The sequence below is a fragment of the Notolepis coatsorum genome, assembly GCF_963971535.1.
Source record: "Notolepis coatsorum genome assembly, chromosome: 5".
NCBI classification, from domain to species: Eukaryota; Metazoa; Chordata; class Actinopteri; order Aulopiformes; family Paralepididae; genus Notolepis; species Notolepis coatsorum.
In genome coordinates, this window is record NC_140169.1 from 142,844,786 (window position 1) to 142,868,436 (window position 23,651).

General features: G+C 44.7%; 1 protein-coding gene across 1 annotated transcript; it reads right to left on the minus strand.

Moving 5' to 3' along the window:
* Positions 1–30: 30 nt before the first annotated feature.
* Positions 31–22,263, minus strand: LOC311228396 (toll-like receptor 5; the record flags this gene model as incomplete). Its single annotated transcript, XM_084314303.1, has 6 exons — positions 31–484; positions 9,061–9,074; positions 11,228–11,494; positions 13,218–13,306; positions 14,425–16,702; positions 22,216–22,263. The coding sequence occupies 6 exons, from the start codon at positions 22,261–22,263 to the stop codon at positions 31–33; spliced, it is 3,150 nt and encodes a 1,049-aa protein (XP_084170429.1).
* Positions 22,264–23,651: the final 1,388 nt, after the last annotated feature.

Below are 23,651 nucleotides of genomic sequence, written 5' to 3' on the forward strand. Positions count from 1 at the left end.
GGATGTGGAATGTGAAGGCCTTAAGATACATCATCCCTTCCCTGGTCTGGCTTGGGTCTGAGACAGCTTGGCCCGGTCTGGCTTGGGTCTGAGACAGCTTGGCCCGGTCTGGCTTGGGTCTGGGACAGCTTGGCCCGGTCTGGCTTGGGTCTGGGACAGCTTGGCCCGGTCTGGCTTGGGTCTGGGACAGCTTGGCCCGGTCTGGCTTGGGTCTGGGACAGCTTGGCCCGGTCTGGCTTGGGTCTGGGACAGCTTGGCCCGGTCTGGCTTGGGTCTGGGACAGCTTGGCCCGGTCTGGCTTGGGTCTGGGACAGCTTGGCCCGGTCTGGCTTGGGTCTGAGACAGCTTGGCCCGGTCTGGCTTGGGTCTGGGACAGCTTGGCCCGGTCTGGCTTGGGTCTGAGACAGCTTGGCCCGGTCTGGCTTGGGTCTGGGACAGCTTGGCCCGGTCTGGCTTGGGTCCGGGACAGCTTGGCCCGGTCTGGCTTGGGTCCGGGACAGTACGGTGTATTGGAAAAGTAAGCAACGGTCAAAGTCCTTTATTGTTGACGTATCTATCTTATCTAAATATGGATTTCCCATCACAATCTCAGTCAAAATGTTATTTTTAGCAGGTTGAAATCCATATACAGTGGACCTTTTCAATAACCATTCTAAAGGGGCCCACGTTTAGTCCCTGTTGCAATGTATCAATTAGCTGACAGGAAATAGACTTGAGCCCAAGCTGTTTCCCCGGCAACGGTATTCCACTGAAAAGGTCGATACATACTGTAGGTGATTAGGCCCACATACACATTATCATGGTACACATATCATGGAAATTCACACATATAGTTGGATCATAATACGCTTGTTATACATACGCAAAAATAATAAATAGTAGCTATACAACTTTAAACGATTGACAAAATTAACAAGATTCTAAACATCAAATGTGTTTAAGGTAATGTAGGTAATGTACATTACTGTAATGTGAATACAATTGGAGGACACCAACTCAATCATATAACCGGAATACATTTCGGATTGGCTTAACCTCCAGAACCCATGGAATGGGAAATAAATAAGACAACGTCTTTGATTTTATTTGACAGCAACGTCACACGATGATTTCCTCCATTATTTAAAATGAGGTGATCAAATGTTCTGTCCATAATCTCACTATGAAAACGTCTTTGTAACCCTTCAAACAGCAGAGTAGTGTGTGTCTAGGCAATCCAAGACATAATCAATATGAACAGTTTTGTGAAACGGAAATGCAATTTGATGACTATTTCTTTGTTATTCTTTTTAAAAATGTGTATTTACCTTACCTGCAAATACAGAGTACGGTTAACCTTTTTGTTGAATCCTCATAAATCCAGAACACCGGTACTTTAAATCCGTTCTCTGCAATCTGTGTAATCTCTTACTTCCCCAGTGCTGTCACTGCAAAACTATAATCTCCCCACCATCACTCTTATGATATGGAAGAAACAGTCCTGGTGCCATTAAAACATCATCATGCTTTTCCTTCTCTCTCTCTCTCTCTCTCTCTCTCTCTCTCTCTCTCTCTCTCTCTCTCTCTCTCTCTCTCTCTCTCTCTCTCTCTCTCTCTCTCTCTCTCTCTCTCTCTCTCTCTGGTTCTACTATTTCTTTATTTCCCCATATCTCTCTCTCTTTCTAGCTCTCTTTATCTCTCTCTCCATCTCTCTCTGCCCCCCCTCTCTCTCTCCATCTCTCTTTCCCAGACAACTTTTCTCAAATGACTTTTCTCATTTTCTTTTCTCTCTCTCTCTGTCCCTCTCTCTCTCTCCATCTCCCTCTCTCTCTCTCTCTCTCTCTCTCTCTCTCTCTCTCTCTCTCTCTCTCTCTCTCCCTCTCTCTCTCTCCCTCTCCCTCTATCTCTCTAAAGATTAGAGAAGCAGACTCAGGGCTGAAGTGGTCAACAGTGTCAGACTGTGGTTGTACTGGGCAGCTCCTAGTGGTCAACAGTGTCAGACTGTGGTTGTACTGGGCAGCTCCTAGTGGTCAACAGTGTCAGACTGTGGTTGTACTGGGCAGCTCCTAGTGGTCAACAGTGTCAGACTGTGGTTGTACTGGGCAGCTCCTAGTGGCCAACAGTGTCAGTCTGTGGTTGTACTGGGCAGCTCCTAGTGGTCAACCGTGTCAGACTGTGGTTGTACTGGGCAGCTCCTAGTGGTCAACAGTGTCAGACTGTGGTTGTACTGGGCAGCTCCTAGTGGTCAACCGTGTCAGACTGTGGTTGTATTGGGCAGCTCCTAGTGGTCAACAGTGTCAGACTGTGCTTGTACTGGGCAGCTCCTAGTGGTCAACAGTGTCAGACTGTGCTTGTACTGGGCAGCTCCCAGGTGTGACTGTGTGTGATGCAAAGAAACAGACACAGATCCATGCTCAGCAAACCTACCCTGGATAAAGGATTTTAAGAAAAAGCTATTAATATCATATCATGCTCATGTATAAAAAAGGTTGAGCAGGCCCAGTGGACCTCAGTTTTGGATCAAGATGACAAGAGGAAAAGATCTAAGTGACTTTGAAAGAGGGTTCATTATTGGGGCACGAATGGCAGGAGCTTCAGTCACAAAGAACATTTCTATCCTGATGGGAGTGGTTTCTTCCAGGACACTAACCCTAACCCATCCACAGGACACTAACCCTAACCCATCCACAGGACACTAACACTAACCCATCCACAGGACACTAACCCTAACCCATCCACAGGACACTAACACTAACCCATCCACAGGACACTAACACTAACCCATCCACAGGACACTAACACTAACCCTAACCCATCCACAGGACACTAACACTAACCCATCCACAGGACACTAACCCTAACCCATCCACAGGACACTAACACTAACCCATCCACAGGACACTAACACTAACCCATCCACAGGACACTAACACTAACCCATCCACAGGACACTAACACTAACCCATCCACAGGACACTAACCCTAACCCATCCACAGGACACTAACCCTAACCCATCCACAGGACACTAACACTAACCCATCCACAGGACACTAACACTAACCCATCCACAGGACACTAACCCTAACCCATCCACAGGACACTAACCCATCCACAGGACACTAACACTACCCATCCACAGGACACTAACACTAACCCTAACCCATCCACAGGACACTAACACTAACCCATCCACAGGACACTAACCCTAACCCATCCACAGGACACTAACTCTAACCCATCCACAGGACACTAACTCTAACCCATCCACAGGACACTAACCCTAACCCATCCACAGGACGCGTCTATACTTCCCGCAAGCAAGTTGTCCTTCCGCATTGCTCTGATTGGCCACTGACGTTTCTGTTCATGTGATATGTGCGCCAATCGCATGACGAGCAGTGTCTTAGCACATTTCCGCGTCGAACAGCCTGCAAACGACCTAACGCCTAGTTTATCACCGGTTAAGCTTAGGCGACTCTTTCGCAGTTGGTTAAGGTTAGAGTTTGGAATCAGGGCTGGCGCTCTCTCTCTCTCTCTCTCTCTCTCTCTCTCTCTCTCTCTCTCTCTCTCTCTCTCTCTCTCTCTCTCTCTCTCTCTCTCTCTCTGGTTCTACTATTTCTTTATTTCCCCATATCTCTCTCTCTCTTTCTAGCTCTCTTTATCTCTCTCTCCATCTCTCTCTGCCCCCCCTCTCTCTCTCCATCTCTCTTTCCCAGACAACTTTTCTCAAATGACTTTTCTCATTTTCTTTTCTCTCTCTCTCTGTCCCTCTCTCTCTCTCCATCTCCCTCTCTCTCTCTCTCTCTCTCTCTCTCTCCCTCTCTCTCTCTCCCTCTCCCTCTATCTCTCTAAAGATTAGAGAAGCAGACTCAGGGCTGAAGTGGTCAACAGTGTCAGACTGTGGTTGTACTGGGCAGCTCCTAGTGGTCAACAGTGTCAGACTGTGGTTGTACTGGGCAGCTCCTAGTGGTCAACAGTGTCAGACTGTGGTTGTACTGGGCAGCTCCTAGTGGTCAACAGTGTCAGACTGTGGTTGTACTGGGCAGCTCCTAGTGGCCAACAGTGTCAGTCTGTGGTTGTACTGGGCAGCTCCTAGTGGTCAACCGTGTCAGACTGTGGTTGTACTGGGCAGCTCCTAGTGGTCAACAGTGTCAGACTGTGGTTGTACTGGGCAGCTCCTAGTGGTCAACCGTGTCAGACTGTGGTTGTATTGGGCAGCTCCTAGTGGTCAACAGTGTCAGACTGTGCTTGTACTGGGCAGCTCCTAGTGGTCAACAGTGTCAGACTGTGCTTGTACTGGGCAGCTCCCAGGTGTGACTGTGTGTGATGCAAAGAAACAGACACAGATCCATGCTCAGCAAACCTACCCTGGATAAAGGATTTTAAGAAAAAGCTATTAATATCATATCATGCTCATGTATAAAAAAGGTTGAGCAGGCCCAGTGGACCTCAGTTTTGGATCAAGATGACAAGAGGAAAAGATCTAAGTGACTTTGAAAGAGGGTTCATTATTGGGGCACGAATGGCAGGAGCTTCAGTCACAAAGAACATTTCTATCCTGATGGGAGTGGTTTCTTCCAGGACACTAACCCTAACCCATCCACAGGACACTAACACTAACCCATCCACAGGACACTAACACTAACCCATCCACAGGACACTAACCCTAACCCATCCACAGGACACTAACCCTAACCCATCCACAGGACACTAACCCTAACCCATCCACAGGACACTAACACTAACCCATCCACAGGACACTAACACTAACCCATCCACAGGACACTAACACTAACCCATCCACAGGACACTAACACTAACCCATCCACAGGACACTAACCCTAACCCATCCACAGGACACTAACCCTAACCCATCCACAGGACACTAACCCTAACCCATCCACAGGACACTAACTCTAACCCATCCACAGGACACTAACACTAACCCATCCACAGGACACTAACCCTAACCCATCCACAGGACACTAACCCTAACCCATCCACAGGACACTAACCCTAACCCATCCACAGGACGCGTCTATACTTCCCGCAAGCAAGTTGTCCTTCCGCATTGCTCTGATTGGCCACTGACATTTCTGGTCATGTGATATGTGCGCCAATCGCATGACGAGCAGTGTCTTAGCACATTTCCGCGTCGAACAGCCTGCAAACGACCTAACGCCTAGTTTATCACCGGTTAAGCTTAGGCGACTCTTTCGCAGTTGGTTAAGGTTAGAGTTTGGAATCAGGGCTGGCGTTCTATCGCCATGCTCTAAGACAAACTCTAACCTTAACCAACTTCGAAAGAGCGCCTAAGCTTAACCGTCCAAAGAACTTGCAGTCACACAATTGGGCGCACATGTCAAATGACCAGAAACGTCAGTGGCCAATCAGATCGTGCAAAAGGACAACTTGCTTGCGGGAAGTATAGACGCCCACAGGACACTAACCCTAACCCATCCACAGGACACTAACCCATCCACAGGACACTAACCCATCCACAGGACACTAACCCTAACCATATTAGGTTCCATCCCTCCAGTAGAGTTATATTCCTTTATATTCCTCTTGGGTAGGTGTGTTGGACCCAGGTGCGGTGCAGAACAGAGGAGACGGGATGCAGGAGTTGATTTTCACAAAATAAGCAATACTCCTTTATTTTTAGTAGCGAGTGGCGCGTAGACCAGGAGCAAACAGAAGGTGAGACAGCTCAGTCTCCACAAACATGACAGGAAGTCGAATACACGAAAACGACAACATAAACACTAAACAGGGGAAAATAAAGGGGAGAAAGCAAGTCTCCAAAACAGGATAATCTAAGTACTAAACTCGGCAAACGACGGTGCTGCAGTGCAGACACACACGCGTCAAGATACACTTTCATTAATTATTTCACACGGCAACAAAACAAATGGCGAACGGACTTATTCCCCATGGCAGGAGCGATAAGTCTTACTCACAACAAGGGCATTACTCACGGTCTATTCTGGCGATCGACTCGCGGTGTCAGTATAGTGACACGGAAGAGCATATAAAGCCACTTTAACTAGACACACACCAGGTACCAATGAAAGCAATTAGGACAAAGAGACAGGTCGAATACCACCAGGTAACGCTAGGGATTTGCTCCCTGAGGAGAGCAAAACCCCAAACGTTACACTCTAGTTGTCTAGTAGATAGTTTATATTCCTCCAGTATAGAGTTATATTCCTCCAGTAGTTATATTCCTCTAGTAGTTATATTCCTCCAGTAGTTATATTCCTCCAGTAGAGTTATATTCCTCCAGTAGTTATATTCCTCTAGTAGTTATATTCCTCCAGTAGTTATATCCCTCTAGTAGAGTTATATCCCTCCAGTAGAGTCCCATCACTCTAGTAGAGTTCAGAGTGTAACACTCTGAGTGTCGCTTTGGTACAAAATGTAAAGGCCGATGTAAACGTTGATGTAAATGTTGATGTAAATGACCACATCTCTCACGTCGTCGAGGAGGAGGGAAAAGTCTCGTCCTCGTCGTCACCTCAGTGAGCAGCTCCCTAACCCCCAAATACAAACGTCGCCCCAAACAACCAAAAACACTGTGCAACACGTTACGTTGTGTTTGGTCGGTGGGGAGATCCACATGTGAAGAAGCGTTCCCGTGTGTCAACAGGAGGTCTCCACTCGACTCACACACAGACAGAGCCGCAGCTCCTCTGGCCGCCCTCCGGGCTCGAACCCCCGGCCCGGCACCCTTTTTTTTACCAGCCCTATACCTGCTAACAGAAGGTGGTGAAGAGACACAGCTACTTCCCCCAACGGACCCCCCCTCCTCAGACCGCCGTCATGGCCCGTAATGCTCTGTTTGTTGAGACAGAGTTCAAATATTAGCTCTAATAGCGTAGCGGTGGCAGTGTTTATTACATTACCGTGTGAGAATCCGAGCGACCTGTGCCACTGTTCTGAGACGCTGCAGGCCTCCTGGAAGAACTGCACAGAAGCCAGAGACCTCTGGGGTTTGTTTACAAGGTAAATATTGTCCTTTTACCTTTTCAAATTGGATTCTGGCGGGGGCAGTTGGACCGGGGCAGGACTAGAGGAAGGGGAACACTAGCCCACCTCATTCTGCTCTGTGGCCAGTGGTGGTGGTTTTTGTTGCATGAAAAGTGACATCTTGCATGTTTTTTTTTTTTTTTTTTTTTTTAATACACCTCCATCTGTTTTCAGCTAAAATATCAAGAGGAAATACTTTTGAAAGTGACTGTATGCAGACTTCTTTTTTCCATGAAGAGAATAGTCAACTAATAGTTATTTTGATTTCATAAGTCATATTGCACAGTGGTTTGTTTACTTACCCTCCAGCTCAAACATGCACCAGCCACCAGAGCTCGGTTGCTCAAAAGCCCCCTGGCATTAAAGCTGCTGTAAGTGGTATTTTTTTCTTCTTTTTTGTTAAGAGTGGTCTGCATGTTAAAAGAATAGCTCTACACTCCGACAGCCATCACTGATATACTGTGTAGATTGTCTGGTCAGTAACATTCCAGTCCCTCCATGCTGCAGTAAACACAAAATACATTGTATAATGCTGTACACTATATTATAGGCAGTCCATTTACCATTCACAAGGGCACTGATTATGTCAGATATCCTTTATCAAAAGGCCCTAGAAATGACTATTTCAGGGCAGTCGTCTGAAAAACATTCTCCAGAAATCAGAACTGTCACTCTAAGCCTTTATGAAAAGCCAGTCCAGGCCTGTACATGTCTGCAAGATTATAGTGTCTATTGTTTATAGGGCATCTTCAATACAGTAGTTTTGAAGGAAAGTTAACATCAACTAAACATTTGCACAACACACCACTATTACACACCAGATATTAAAGGGACTGAACTACGGTATATCTGTATTTTGTAGCCATCAATGTATCTGGTTTCCTAGGCCGATTATTGCTGTGGTCTTCAGTTCACTAGATATGTTTTGGTTGTAATACCACAACACTATTAACTGTACATGAAGTACAATGTACAAAATAACTACAGTACATCTGGAACACCAGGGTATGTGTTTAAGGCCACATCATTTAATGGAGCTGCAGTTAAAACACAATACAAGCTTTCAGCATCCTCCGATGACATCACAATACAAGCGTTCAGCATCCTCCGATGACATCACAATACAAGCGTTCAGCATCCTCCGATGACATCACAATACAAGCGTTCAGCATCCTCCGATGACATCACAATACAAGCTTTCAGCATCCTCTGATGACATCACAATACAAGCTTTCAGCATCCTCTGATGACATCACAATACAAGCTTTCAGCATCCTCTGATGACATCACAATACAAGATTTCAGCATCCTCCGATGACATCACAATACAAGCGCTCAGCATCCTCCGATGACATCACAATACAAGCGTTCAGCATCCTCTGATGACATCACAATACAAGCTTTCAGCATCCTCTGATGACATCACAATACAAGCTTTCAGCATCCTCTGATGACATCACAATACAAGCTTTCAGCATCCTCTGATGACATCACAATACAAGATTTCAGCATCCTCCGATGACATCACAATACAAGCGCTCAGCATCCTCCGATGACATCACAATACAAGCGCTCAGCATCCTCCGATGACATCACAATACAAACGTTCAGCATCCGCCGATGACATCACAATACAAGCTTTCAGCATCCGCCGATGACATCACAATACAAGCTTTCAGCATCCGCTGATGACATCACAATACAAGATTTCAGTGTCCTCTGATGACATCACATAAGGACAAATTGAGGTGACTCTTGATATCCTGCAAACCAAATGAAACATTGAAAATGAAAATGAAACCGATTTTTGGGTCATGTATGATTGTGTGCTAAATAAATAAGTATTTGTCTATGTGTGTGTGAGAGAGAGAGAGAGAGAGAGAGAGAGAGAGAGATTGTTAAGTGCTCCTTAAATAATGCATTATCTCAGGCTTTCTCAAACCTTTGCCGCCCCCTGTTGCTCTGCCCGAGGGTAACCGTCATGAACACACACTAACCGTGCACTGTCTGCAAAACACACGGTTCATATGTGTTTTACACGTTGGGCTCACAGGTGCTGCTCAACCTGAATATGAGGTCACATGGGAAGAGCATTGTGTCAAGATGAACACGTTTACATTTAGTCATTTAGCTGACGCTCTTATCCAAAGTGACTTACAACTTCTGTACAACAAGTCGGCAGGAAAGGTACAACTTCATCAAACAGTGTTGAACTTGAGTGCTTGTAGTATCGACATATTAGCACAGTGGGTAGTAATATAGGCAAGGTAGATTCCTTAGTAGCAGAGTGCACACTAGTAAGACAGTACGAAGGTTAGTGGTTTTTGATATCAGATATTGATTGAAGGCGGCCGGGTAGCACAGCGGACTAAGCGTCTGTCTACCACCGCAGAGACACTGGTATCGAAATCCGGCTGTCAGCGGTGCCTCCGGCTTGGGCCGGTCGTCATACTGGCACAATTGGCGGTGTCAGCGGGAGGGAAGCCGGTGGGGTGTGTATTCTGGTCGTTGTAAACAGCGACTCCTACAGGTCGGTCAGGCCGCCTGCACAGCGAGGGAGGGAAATAGTGAAGGTAGTGTGACCCTCCCCCGCGCGGTACACTTCACCAATGCGCTGCCAGGTGAAAAGAGGCTGCTGGCTGTCTCCTATGTGTCGGAGGAAGCATGTGATAGACTTCAGGGCTCCCTAGACCGACCAGTAGGGGGCACATGCGGGAGGGGGGAATTGGCATAACGACTAAATTGGGATGGGAGGAAAATACTGAAAATAGGAGGAGAAAAAGTGGATAAAAAAAATATATATTGAAGAAGTTGGTTTTTAGGAAAATTGAGAGGGTTTCTGCTGTCCTGACTGTGGTGTCATTCCACCAGTGTGGAGCCAGGACCGAGAATAGCCTGCTTCTCTTTGATGACCCCCCGTCCCCCGTCCCGTCCCCCGCCTTGACGCGGGTATCTCCTCTACAGCATTATGGTTTAGTAGGACCTACAGCCGCGGTGTTGACATTTCTGCCGGGAGTGTTTTCCGGACAGCTGACTAGCATACAGACACGGAGCGGAGAGGCCACAGGGCCAACAGGAAGGACGGTTTACTCTGCCCAGTGGCTTCCTGTTTCAGCCTCTCCGGTCAGATGGAGGAAGTGGGACGAAGTCAGATTCACTCTTTGTTTTGCACAAGGAAGCCATGAGATACACACACGCACAAAACCACATGCACATGTACACACAGACACAACTACACGCACACGCACAGACACACATTTTACATTTAGTCATTTAGCTGAACACTTTTATCCAAAGCGACTTACAAGTTCTTTACGACAAGTCAGCAGGAAGGGTACAACTCTTACAGCTGAGTAACAATGTTCATCAAACAGTGTTGAAACTTGAGTGCTGCAGTCTTGAGTGCATAGTAGTAGAGACATATTGGTATAGTAGGAGGAAGAGTGCATGATAGTAGAAGACAGTAACACACACACTACGTAGTTTGAAACATCGTTTACAGTTTCTGTTATACTGAAGTTCAGTGCTGAGGAATAAATACAAGTGAATTGAATATTGGGCTTTCATGAAATATAAACCCATACAATAAACACATTCAACATTGAGTCATCATAACTCACACTTACAGTAACAGTGAGGAGTAACACACACTCTGATAATAAACAGGTTGATGTCGCCATCTAGTGGTAACAAAAGAAAAACAGTATAAAAGCTTTCACCCTTCATTATACTGTGAACCTACAAGGTATCTAACTCAAGCTCGTTTAATCAGAATCAGAAAGGTCTTTATTGCCAAGTCGTTTTCACATACAGTACAAGGAATTTGCTTTGGTCGTTTTCGGTGCGACATAAACGGACAGACAGTAACGGACAGATAATCAAATGAATAAATAGTCAAATTTAATTATATATGAACTAAATTTAGATAGAAGCACAAGAGAATATAATATAATTATGAAATAAAAAATAGGCCAGGACTGTACAACTGTAAAATAAAGAGGTTGAATAAATAAAATAGGATATAAACTAAATTAAATATAAGCACAATAGAATATAGTACAATTATAAGTAAAACATTTAAATAAGAATAGGCCAGGGCTGTACAACTGTGCAAGATTTGGTCAAGTATATACACTGATTAGAATAAAAACAACAATACAGTGGGATGGGATCATTAGCAGGGCTGTGCTAAACAGGCAAATGAAGATAAAATCAAACCTCGACTCTTCTGATATTTCTAAGTTCAATGCCATCTACATCTTCAACTTGGATGGTGTTTTCCTCTTCAGGTTGGACACCGCCTGGCACGTCGTCCTCTTTGGGACCAGGCGGGGCCTTCTTCACTGTGGTGTCTTTGAGGACCTTGGAGATGAGCCTCTCGTAGAACCACTCCAGGTCCTGAGCGTCCTCAGGCCAGACCAGGTATTCTCTCTTCTGGATGAAGGTCCGGACGGCCTGGTACTTCATCAGGTGGTAGTGGGGCATCTTTGGTATATTTCAAATCAGTTTTAGTCATTTGAAAGTGATTTCATTGGGATTGTGTTTTAGTTAGTTCAGTTCAATTAACTTAAACTCAGTCTCGGTTTGTAGTGCATTTTAAACATTTAAAATCTTAAAAGATTAAACATTTTAAACTGAAAAAAGAAAACAAGCTTTCTATCTCCAAAAATAAAGTTGAGGACCACTGTTGTAACCTATCTTTCTTAAAGGAACATGTCAACATTATGGGCAATGCACTTACTTACTTTCTCCAGAGTCAGACAAGAAGATAGATACCAATTTCCTCTCTGTGTGTTCAGTAGAAAGCTATCTGGCTGCAAGTGAATGGAAGCGGATCTGGACCATTAGCCACTATTGGACCACTATGAATTGAAAATGGGGGACCCTGATGTAAACAAGACAAACATCTTTCTCTGGTCTGCATCCCCTTAACACATCCCACTCCGGAAACGGCTTACAACGTGTTTCAAGTTCATGCGAATTCTGCCATTCCACGGCGTACGACATTATTGAGATCATATTTCATTTTTTCGCCATGTTATTCATAATTCCCTCACGGAGCCTGGTCTGATGCAGTGGGAGCATGCACAACTCTGCAACGCTTCAATACTGCCGCCAAGTGGATGATCGGCGAGTTGCAACCGGAAGTGGATCTCTTGTGATCCTGGTGCATCTGGCAAATGCGTCCGGCACTCGCATATTGTTGCGCGACTGTAGACACACGTCCGTGTGTAGCGATCGCTGCCATAACGCAATAATCGATACGATTTGGGCGTTTATTATGATTATACAAACCGGAAATGGATTTAGGAGATCGCCGTCAAATAAGTGGGATCTTTCTCCTCCAGTCTCATCGGCGAACGGTAAGAGGACGCTGACGTTACTTTCAGCCTGTTTGTTTATTATTATCAATGCAAACCGCTCTGATCAATATATCACCCATACTACATAAAGCATTTACTGACGATCACGGAATTATAAACGACCCCCCCCCCCCCGTTCATCCGCGCATGATAAGTCATAACGTTTAGGATCATGTACAGTTGACATTTTTAATATAGCGTGGATCGGCAACAAACGGCAGTTGATAATCTATATATGCGTTTATGCCTATAACTCACGTTCTAGGAATTACTGCAGAAAACGATAAAAACATATTTATATTCTAGACGGTATTTTCGTATGAATCTATGAATGAAAAAGTAAAACGTTCCTACATCCCGAACGATAGATAATCGATTTTGAATGGGCCATAGTAATGTCAATTTAGCAATACAATTTAAAAAGTTATAGCCCTGCAAAGAAGGTGAACATCTCCATACACTTAGAGTGGTGGCAGAGAGTGGTATAAGATGCTCAAATTGCGTGGCAGGGAATGTGTTAACAATTGTGTGTATTGAGCCGTACTGTATTGTACCCATTCTGCAATCTGTTAAATAAAGTTTTCATTCATTCATTCAGCCTAGCTTAAAACTCTGGGAAACGTGTTTTAGCTATAGGCTAGCTGGTCCGTATCCACTTCCATTAATTTGTGCTAAGCTAGGCTAGCTTGCAGCCGGATACTGTAGCTTTCTACTGAACGCACAGAGAGGAAATTGATATCCATCTTCTTGTCTGACTCTGGAAAAGGCGGTAAGCGCATTTCCCATAATGTTGCCGTTTCCCACAATGTTAATACTCACTGAAACATTTACAACCAGATACGCACCTTCCCCACCACCACCACGATCAGGACGTCTGTCAGCTCCTCCAGCATCCGGCCTTGGGCCAGCATGAAGGCCTCCAGGCACCACCCATCTATACACGGGTTCAAAGTGATGGTTATAAATCATTACTACATGGCGTTTTAACATTCGCCAAAATGCTTGATTGTGATTGGTCAATAACGCTCCGTTACCCCTAGCAGCGGTCAATTCTTTCTCGATAACTGACCGCTGCTATGGGCAACAGAGCGCTATTGACCAATCACAATCAAGCATTTTGATCGCAGTCACGAAAGCTATAACCTCGTTCCCAGCTTTATCTCGCACAGCTGCACTACATCGGGTTCAATCACGTCCACACCTGCCGATGACATAGGAGCCACAGCCCACAGAACAACTGCGTCTGCATTTGATCTCGTCTTGTCGATGGTGTAAAATGAATTAGGTATATTGCTAGTAAGTTAGCCATGTAATAAGCGGGATAATGTATAGCTATACTCGGTCATTGTCTCAAAATAATTGACCTTCACTGCGCCTCTGTGTTCCAGAACTCCGTGTCGGTCAATTATTTTGCGACAATGACCTCGTAGCTATACATTATCCCTTACATAACCAACCAAGTTGATTTCCTGTTGCAACGTTTGCCAGTGCAATCGTCGACAGGAAATACATTTGGGTCCAAACTGTTCCTTAGCAACAGAATGCCAGTGAAACTGTCTGTATAGAGGCATGTCAACGTTAGTTTTGGTCTGTCCACTGCAATGTTGAGTTCCGTCAATAAATAGTCAACATACTGGACTTTGAATGGAAAGGAACAACAATGGATTGAACAATGGAACAATAGAACAAAGGAACAATGGGCAATTCAATTCCACAATAAGAAATCATAAATGTCTATACCTTTGTTATTTTAGTTTGAATAATAATAATAATAATAATAATAATAATAATAATAATAATAATAATAATAATAATAATAATAATAATAATAATAATAATAATAATAATAATAATAATAATAATAATAATAATGATGATGATGATGATGATGATGAAGAATTATTATTAATATGAAACATTGAAAACGCACAGATTAATTGTCTATTACATCTGCAAAATGACAGTTGGCATTTCCAATATCATCACTGGGTACTTTTATTGACGATAGGCAGCATATTATTGGATATCGGTTTGGGAAAAGCGTTCCTGTACCTTTAAGGAACTCCTTCGTCACGATGCACATGGTCTTCCTGCTGCCCCAGACAGCGTCTCTGACGTTAGACAAGTGGTCCTCGCCCGGCAGGAAGTCTCTGGCCTCGAAACACAAACGGAGTGAATTGTTCTCCGCAAACTGGGCATCCAGCTTCTTCAGAAAAGCGTCCTCCACCCATTTGAAGTCATTGTCACTGAAGCAGAGGTAGGCGTCATACCTGGGGTCGTCAGCAGGGGGCGCCGCCTGCGGGCCCTCCATAACTCTGCCGATGACCTTCTTGTAAATAATGAACATCTGACCACGGAAGCGAGCGTAAGCTATCGCCCCGGCGGTGGTGAGGATGAGGAGGCTCGAGCAGGTGACGAAGAGAGCGAGTCTCAGATCTCGGACGGCCGCCTCATCGTCTTCATCACACTGCGCGGCGACCCGGCTGTACTCCAACAGAGAGACCCTGTGGAGGTCCGGGGGAAACTCACATGTGAACTCCGTGACGGGACTCAAGAATGTCACGTTGGTTCCGTTCGCCCACGTCAGGAAGCTCGCCAGATTGCAATCGCAGACGAACGGGTTCCTCATTAGCTTGAGGAAGCTGAGATAGCGGAAGGTGGCGGGGTCAGGGGAGGCCAGGATGTTGTTGGAGAGGTCGAGAATTTTCAGGCTATTTGGGAAGACATCTGGTTGGAGATAGGTCAAGGAATTGGAGGAGAGGTCGATCGTCATCACTGAGGTGAGACCCTTGAAAATGTCCTGAGGGAGGGACTGCAATAAGTTGAAGCTCAAACTGAGAGTCGTTAGATTCTCAAGAGGATCAAAGAGGTCCAGGCATTTCCCCATAGCCCATATGGTCTGCAAGGAACTTCTGTCGAGATTCAGTTTTTCCAAACTGTTTGACCGAGACACTGTCCATTGCCCGGTGCACCAACCGATGAAGTTCCCACCATAGAAGAGATGTCTGAGACTTTTGAAGCCAATTAAAATATCGTAAACATCTCCCAAGTTTTGTAACCTGTTGTTGCTAATGTCCAATTCAATACTATTACTGGCAAACTTAGCAAGACTGTACACCTGATGTAAATTATTACCATCCAAATTAAGATATTCTAAGCGCGGTAATGGTGCAGGAGAACCCAGGTCCGGGAGAGAGTTTCTCGTTAGATCTAAGTGTCTTAAGTTGGGAAGTCCTTTGAATGACTCATAACCCAAAACGCCAATATGGTTGTAAGACAAGTCTAACACTCTAAGGTCCATCAGTCGATCGAATGTGTGAGAATAAATTTCCCCTAAGAGGTTGTGTGACAGGTTGAGCAATCGTAAATTTCCTTGAAGACCATCAAAGGCATTTATGTTTATCTGATTAATTTTGTTTTGGGAAATGTCAATTATTATGGCTTCTTTCAGCGGACTGAAAACACCCTGTTGCAAAGATAATATACGACTTCCAGACAAATCCAAAACACTGACTGAACTATTCTGGAGGCCTTGGAATGTGCGCCGGTCCGGATCACTGGTACTGTCACGATCAAATCCTTGCCCCATTCCCCCATTAATTATGAGATGACTGATTTTCGTCCCCTCAATGGCGTTGAAGAACTGTCTCGCGTTGTCAACGTGAAGGCCATTGGTGGATATGTCAAGGATCCCAAATGACACCCCTCTGAAAGGATTCCCACATTTGTCCCAGTTGAAGCCATAAGGATACAATCTATTTGAATTCAAGTTGAGGAACAGGCTGTGTTTTCCCTGGAAGCCAAGCAGGTCCCCCTCACAGATGCGTTGAATTGTGTTCAGCTTAAGGTCCAACTCTGTGAAGTGAGTGATGTTCAAAAAGAACAGTGCGGGCCGAAGTCTCCGTAATTTGTTATACTTCAGGTCAAGAGTCTCCAAGGACAACAATGGCTGCAGATAGCTGCCCTCTAATATAGACTGCCCCAAAGAACAGTCATACAAAAAGAGATTCCTCAAGTTGGACAGTCCCACGAACGCATTGGACTCCAGGCGAAGACCTCTGTTGCGGCCTAGCACCAGCCGAGTCAAGTTTCTTTGTCTGCGAAAGGCGTTGTTGCGTAGAACAAGAGGGTCACCACGCTGCGATCCAAGACTCAAGTCCTGCAGCTCCTCGAGGCCTGAGAGGGAGGTGTCGTTGATCTCACTGATGTAGTTCATATCCAGGTACAGGTGGGTGATGTAGGGAGGCAGAGCAGGGACCCAGTGGTGGTGTTTAAACATACAGCCAGCTATGGAACCAGATAGGTTGCATGGTTTATAGCCTGTGGCTACCTGCATAAACAGGAATGCAACCATTAGAAAAGATTGGAACAATTAATAATAATAATAATACATCTATTTTATATAGTGCTTTTCCAGATGCTCAAAGATGCTTTACATGGGTAGAAGAAACAAAACTATGGCAAAACAAAAACAGAAGAAAAATAATACATGACAAAATAAAATAAAACCGACAGAATTAGAGGTCAAAAGCAAGATTTAAAAGATGTCAGGGTGTTTGCATCACGGATATGGCTGGGGAGGGCATTACAGATGGAGGGGGCAGCAGCAGCAAAGGCCCTGTCGCCCCAGGTCCGGAGCCTGGTCGTGGGAGGTTGGCATCAGCAGACCTAAGGCGACAGGTGACGGGTGATTACATTGTTCACATAAAAGTGAACAATGACATTTGGGGAGAGTAATATGTTTACATTTGCAGTTTTATCTTTACTATATCATTAATTAAAATTATTCTATTTCATGTAATTAATAATCACACCAAAATCCTGTTGAGGCACTGTGAACCAAATGATGAAGGGCATCATGAGCAACTATGTAGTACTTATAGACACAGTGATAAAAAATCGGTGGTTTTTCAATGTATGTGATGTATAGATTGGGGGGAGATGACCGCATCTAAAAAGGGGCCAGGTCAGAGAGGTCAGAAATGTGCTTGCCTTAGCAGACGGTGATAGAAGAAACGGTTCAGAGGCAGGAGCCAGCAGAATGTTTAGCTGCCAGCGAGCCGAATGTTGACATTCCGATCTAGGACACAAAGATAACGGCGGGGCAGGAGACACAGGAGCAGAGCGATGGAGGTTTTGACAGTAATGAAACGTTTTGATGTGTGTAAAGGTTAAAGCAGTTGTCATGACAGCGCGTCGCATGACAACCAGAAGAGAGGCGGGCCGTCGTTGCTATGACGAAGATCCTATAAAGCTGACAGTGGTTCCGGGTAGGGGCAGACCAAGAGTGACTAAGGGCAGACTACAATCTGACTAGGACTGAGATCACACAGAAGAGACTCCCTCCCCTCGCGGGGAGAGGAGGGGAGGACTGACGTGGCACGACCACGACGACAGGCTTCTGGAATACCCACCAGGCCGCGAGGATCCCCGAGCGGGGTTAAAGGAGAGATCATTAGAATAGATTTTTCAAGGACAATACAATCTGTTAACATCTGAGCTGAGGCTTCTGTTTATGAAAATAAACAACGCTTTTCCTGGTAAGGTAGTACGTTGTCAAAGTGTCGAATTCTTACGAAGGTGGAGAATTATTATGGTTTGCGGATCGCACTAACGGGGAATGATAAGGGTTTTATCAGCCAGTATGAGGAGACGTCGGGGGAATCAAATACACAACGCAGAGTCAGTGGACGTAAATGAGAACACAAACCAAACAGACGAAGACGTGATACCGGCTGATTGATCAGATCAACAACAGGGAGGTGGGGTCCCAGCAGTAGCACATCATTAAATTATGTTATAAATGTTTTATTCATTAGCATAATTAATTCATAGATGATCAATGAACACATTATGAATGCAGGGTTATTGTGAACTGTTACCAAAGATTGATTAAACCCTGCAACAATACATTACCAATCATAGGTGATTTGCTAATATTAAATAAAGGGGACGATTGAGAGGTAGGCTACATTGTTATTTTCCATTCATTATCCTCTTTAGAGGATATGTAGGGCCGCTTTTCCGCTTTTACAACCCTAACCTTAACCACACTGTTACCTTAAACTAACCATAACCTTAACCACACTGTTAACTTAACCCTCGAGTCAACCTTCAAAAAACCCACTACCTGTCTCCCTAGTGACCGAAACTGCGATCTCAGTAAAACATATCTTTTTCGTGTATTGTTCCCATTTTCTTTCATGAATATCATTAGTAACTTCAGTCCTCACCATACATATCGAATATTTATTCATTTTCAGGATTTTAACCATTTCTTAAATTAGGGTTAGGGTCACGGTTAGGGTTAGGGTTAGGGTTGGGGTTAGGGTTAGGGGGTTAGGGTTACCCTAACCCTAACTCTAACCCTAACCCCCTAACCTGTCCAGTACTGCGACTAGGGTGAAAGGTGTGACACTTGTTGTGCACACGCTTAATAGTGATTGTTTTTAAAAAACAAACATGGATTATTTTAATGTGAGTCCAAGATGTGATACTGAGCTACTTTTTTGGCATATACATAAAATCTAGCCAGCGCTATCCACAAACACACGTGAAGAAAACCCTAACCCTAACCCATTTGAGCAGAACTGCGACAAGGGTGACTCGAGGGTTAAACTAACCATAACCTTAACCCTAACCTTAACCACACTGTTACCTTACATTAACCATAACCTTACACTAACCGTCCATAACCCTAACCTTAACCACACTGTTACCTTAAACTAACCATAACCTTAACCATAACCTTAACCATACTCATACGGGCCAACCCTCATACGGGCCGTCACGCCCGTGCACGCGGCACTTTGCTCTGGGCTGCATTTCTCCCGATCATTCAATACATTGTTGGAAAGTTTAATTTGCCGCCTTTCGATCGTCACCACACTCAACCTATTGTGTGCTTCGGGTCTCGAGTTACAAGATGAAATATCCGGTGAGCATCATTTGACAAGCCGCTCCAACGAGTGACCACGTCCGGTTGTAAAAGGTCCTGAACTGACCAGGCACCGCTGATGGCGAAAATGTTTGAACACCGTTCAAACCAAGGAGCGTCTGCTCTGGAAGTGATCCCAGACAAGCGCTGATTGCAACGAGAAGGGAGCAGAAGAAGACAAACAAGTGCTTTGTTTTGACTCGGGCGTCTGAATGAATGGAAGTGGACGGCCATTTTGGATAATCACGCTGAATTATTGCGGTACACACATTACAAAAACCTTTGTAAAACACAAATTTTCTGTGGGATCTTTATAAACTTTGGACTGTATGACTATAAGACTTCAGGCTATGGAACCCTTATGTTTTCCAGCTCCTACCTCTCAGCTGGAACCCAAAAACAGGCATCTGGCAACAAGTCAACACAAAGGTAAGGAGCAAAAAACTAGTGTAGGTCAGTGGCCAATCAGAGCGCAAAACGCGAACGCGGAAGCATGAACCGGTTGCCTATCGAATAGAGACGACGGTGGGAAGACGTCGGTTTTTCGATCGATAGGAGTAGCACGTTGAGAGACTGCTCAAACAAGATGCCTAAGAAGAAGAAGATGTCTTTATTGGAGATAGAGTCAGAGTCATTTAAGAGATTGATCGATGACATGAAGGGGAGTGAGTGGTGGTGGAAGGTGCACGAAGCAACTTATGGAAACTTTAGTTTTAGTGGTTGGCCCCGACCCGTGGAAGACTGTCCAGGGTTTTGGGTGGATCAAGATGGGAGCAAGTGGAGTGAGGACTTGAAAAACAAGTGGAGCTGGGAGGAGTGGAACTTGCTCATGGAGAGCTTTCTCAAGGAGGGGGAGAACGACAGCGATAGGGGTGAGAATAGCCAGGGCAAAGGAAAGGAGTCGGGTGGTGACAGTATGGAGTATAGTGGGGAGGAGAGTGAGGGAGAAGGGTGGGAAAAGGTGGAGAAGAAGAGTAGGGAAAGTGAGGGGAAGGGGAGTAAGAGGAAGAAAGAGAGGGGAGATAGTTTGAGTGGGTCAGAGGATGAGGGTAGAGGAAAGGGTTTTACAGAAGGGTTGAATGTAGTGGTGCGATTTGAGGGAGAAGATGGAGTTAGGAATATAGAGCCGGGTCAGCTGTCAAAACTCATTAGAGCACAGTTAGGAGAGGTAAGGTACGGAAGGGTGTTGGGGGATGGGAACTTGTTTATAGGGTGTGTACGTTTAGTGCAGGTAGAGAAGGCAAGGGAAATGAGGAGCATTGGCAAAGTGAATGTCTGTAGAGTAGTGAGAGTAGGGGAGAAAAGGGATGGTGGTTGCAAGGGGGTAATTAGTGGAATTCCAATCAAGGTTAGTATAGAGCAGCTGGTAGGGGATTTGAAAAGTAACAGGCGTAATGGGAAAGTTAAGAGTGCAGAAAGGATGAAGAGAGGAGCAGATAGGATAGAGTCGGCGACAGTAGTTATTCAGTTTGAGGGTGAGGTCTTTCCTAAAGAGGTGTTTGTAGGGTATATGGTGTTTAGGGTTAGGGAGTTTGTTCAGAATCCGCTGAGATGCTATAGGTGCCAGGAGTTTGGCCATATAGCCATTACGTGTAGGAGGAAGCTGAGGTGTGCGAGATGTGGCGGGGAACATGAATATGGGAAGTGTGGAGAGGGAGTGGGGCCAATGTGTTGTAGCTGTGGTGGGGAGCATAGTGTAGCGTTTAGGGGTTGTGAGGTGATGAAAAGGGAGGTAGTGGTTCAGAGAGTGAGAAGGGAAGGTAAGATGTCGTATGCAGAGGCAGCTAGGGTGGTAGGTCAGGGAGATCAAGGTAAGGGACAGGGGGTTGGGGAAGGGCATTTGGCAGAGAGGGTAGTGCAGGAGGTTAAAAAGAGGGTGTGGAGGAGAAATGTTATATTGTGGCCTTTGTGGCAGAGGTTGTTAATGCTACGGCTTTGGTTAAGGGCAAAACGGAGAGGATTAAGGTGATTGTTAGAGTGGCAATTCAACATTTGGGCATGGAGGGTCTTACATGGCAGGAAGTGGTTAGGGAATTAGAGAAGGGGATTGTGAGTATCCAAGAAGTCCAGAGTCAGCTTGTGGGAGGCAAGGAGTGTCTCGCAGAGGGGGGCTCAGTCAGGGAGGAGCAGCAGTAGCTGCACTTCATGGTGGGGAAGGGGGGAAATGGACACTGTAGGGGGATAAAGGATTCCAGAAGATGGCGGTAAATGCGGTAAAGAAGAAGAAGAGGACTTGCAACCGTACTACTAGCGTAGTATAAGAACTGAGGAGGGCAGTAATACGCCATGTACACTGCCGGAAATTCTAAAGAAGAAGAAGAAGTAGAAAAAGAAGAGCCTATAGGCATGCACCTGCCGAGGATTCACTTTCAAACCTGCTTTCACTGTTGGAATTGCTTATCTATACCAAACAATTGACAACTGTTCTGTTCAACTTCATCATCATTCATCTTTCCTTTGGACAATAAAACCCTGCAAACTACATCGGCTGCAGGTTGGACATTCAACTCATTCAACATCCATAACTTTGATTGCTGAGTTAGGAAATATCTAAGTGGGTGCATCATTCGATTCATTGGGGAGCGACAAGCGGCCACTACACCACCTCATACCTGTATATATATATAAAACAAAGATACCAACCATACCTATAGATATATAAAGATACCACCACATACCTTTAAATATATAAAGATACCACCTCATACCTGTAGATACGTAAAACAAACATACCACCCATACCTATAGATATATAAAGATACCACCTCCTCATACCTTTAGATATATAAAACAAAGATACCACCAATACTTATAGTTATATAAAGATACCACCACATACCCGTAGATATATAAAGATACCATACCACATCATACCTGCAGATAAAAAAGACACCACCTCATCATACCTGCAGATACACTCCAATGATGAACGTCTGAAGAGCCAACTTCCACATTATCACCTTAGAGAGAGGAAATTCAACAAATTACCAATTTTATATTAAATGACCACGGAAATGTAATATCCTCTGTGTGGTGCATATGGTAGCCTGCAATTCTAAAAGTTACAGGAAGCCAGTGTAGAGTAGCTAAGACAGGACTAATGTGTTTCCTCCTTTTGGTATTAGTTAGTAGTCTAGCTGCAGAGTTTTGAATGAACTGGAGTCTTTCAGTAGTTTTCTTGGGGAGACCATGCAGTGAATAGTGCATTGCGGTAGTCTAGTCGGCTAGATATAAAAGCATGAATTGGTCGTACCTTCGCTGTGTTTCTGAGATGAAAGAAGGCAATTCTGGTCACTTTGTTTAAATGGGCGTTGAAGTTCAAATCTGAGTCCAGGATGACACAGAGACTTGTCACCTCCGGTTTAATCCAAGTGGTTAAACTTCCTAGATTATTTGTTAGCATCTCTCTTTTTGATTTGGGGCCAACAAGTAGGACTTCAGTTTTGTCCTTGTTCTATTTGAGAAAGTTATCGTTCATCCATTTGTTTATTGCTGATAGGCAGTTGGTAATGGAGTTTATTGCTGTTGTATCATTTGGTTCAGCGGATATGTACAATTGTGTATCATCCGCATAGCTGTGGAAATCTATACCATACTCTCTGATGATGTCGCAGAGCGGTAGCATATAGAGAGAAAAGAGTAATGGACCTAAACAGCTGCCTTGTGCAACCCCATAGCGACTCTTATGTTTATCTGATGTATGGTCTCCTGACCTAGACTAATATAAAACATGCTTCCTCTGATATATGTTTTGATCCAGTTCAACACGCAGCCAGAGAAACCAATACGCTTTTCAAGTCGATTTATTAGGATGTTGTGAATCAATAGTATCAAAAGCTGCACTGAGATCTAATAGGATAATGATGGAGATTTGATTTGCATCAGAGTTGAGTCTGAGGTCACTAATTACCTTTGTGAGTGCAGTTTCCGTACTGTGGTATCTGCTGAAATCTGACTGAAAGACTTCTAAGATGTTGTTTTCTTTAAGATAGGAGTTTATTTGGACTGAGACTATTTTTTCCAATATTTTACTGATAAATGGTAGATTTGAAATCCAGAACTCTCTCTAGTGAAGGGAGGCACAGCCTGTTTACACTGTGGGGTTCATAGTCCACTGCCTCAATATCTTACACATCACTGATGTGACTGAGCTTACTCAATATAGGGCTGTAGGAATAATGGCCCATTGGCATTAAAGCCAATATCCGCTGTTTGTGGATGAATGTTGAATGGAATATAAAGGTGCTGTAAGTGGCATTTTTTTGTTTGTTAAAATAAGTGGTCTACACTTGGTCTATAATAGCTCTACATTCTGATAGGCACCAAAGGGTCACCCACAGTT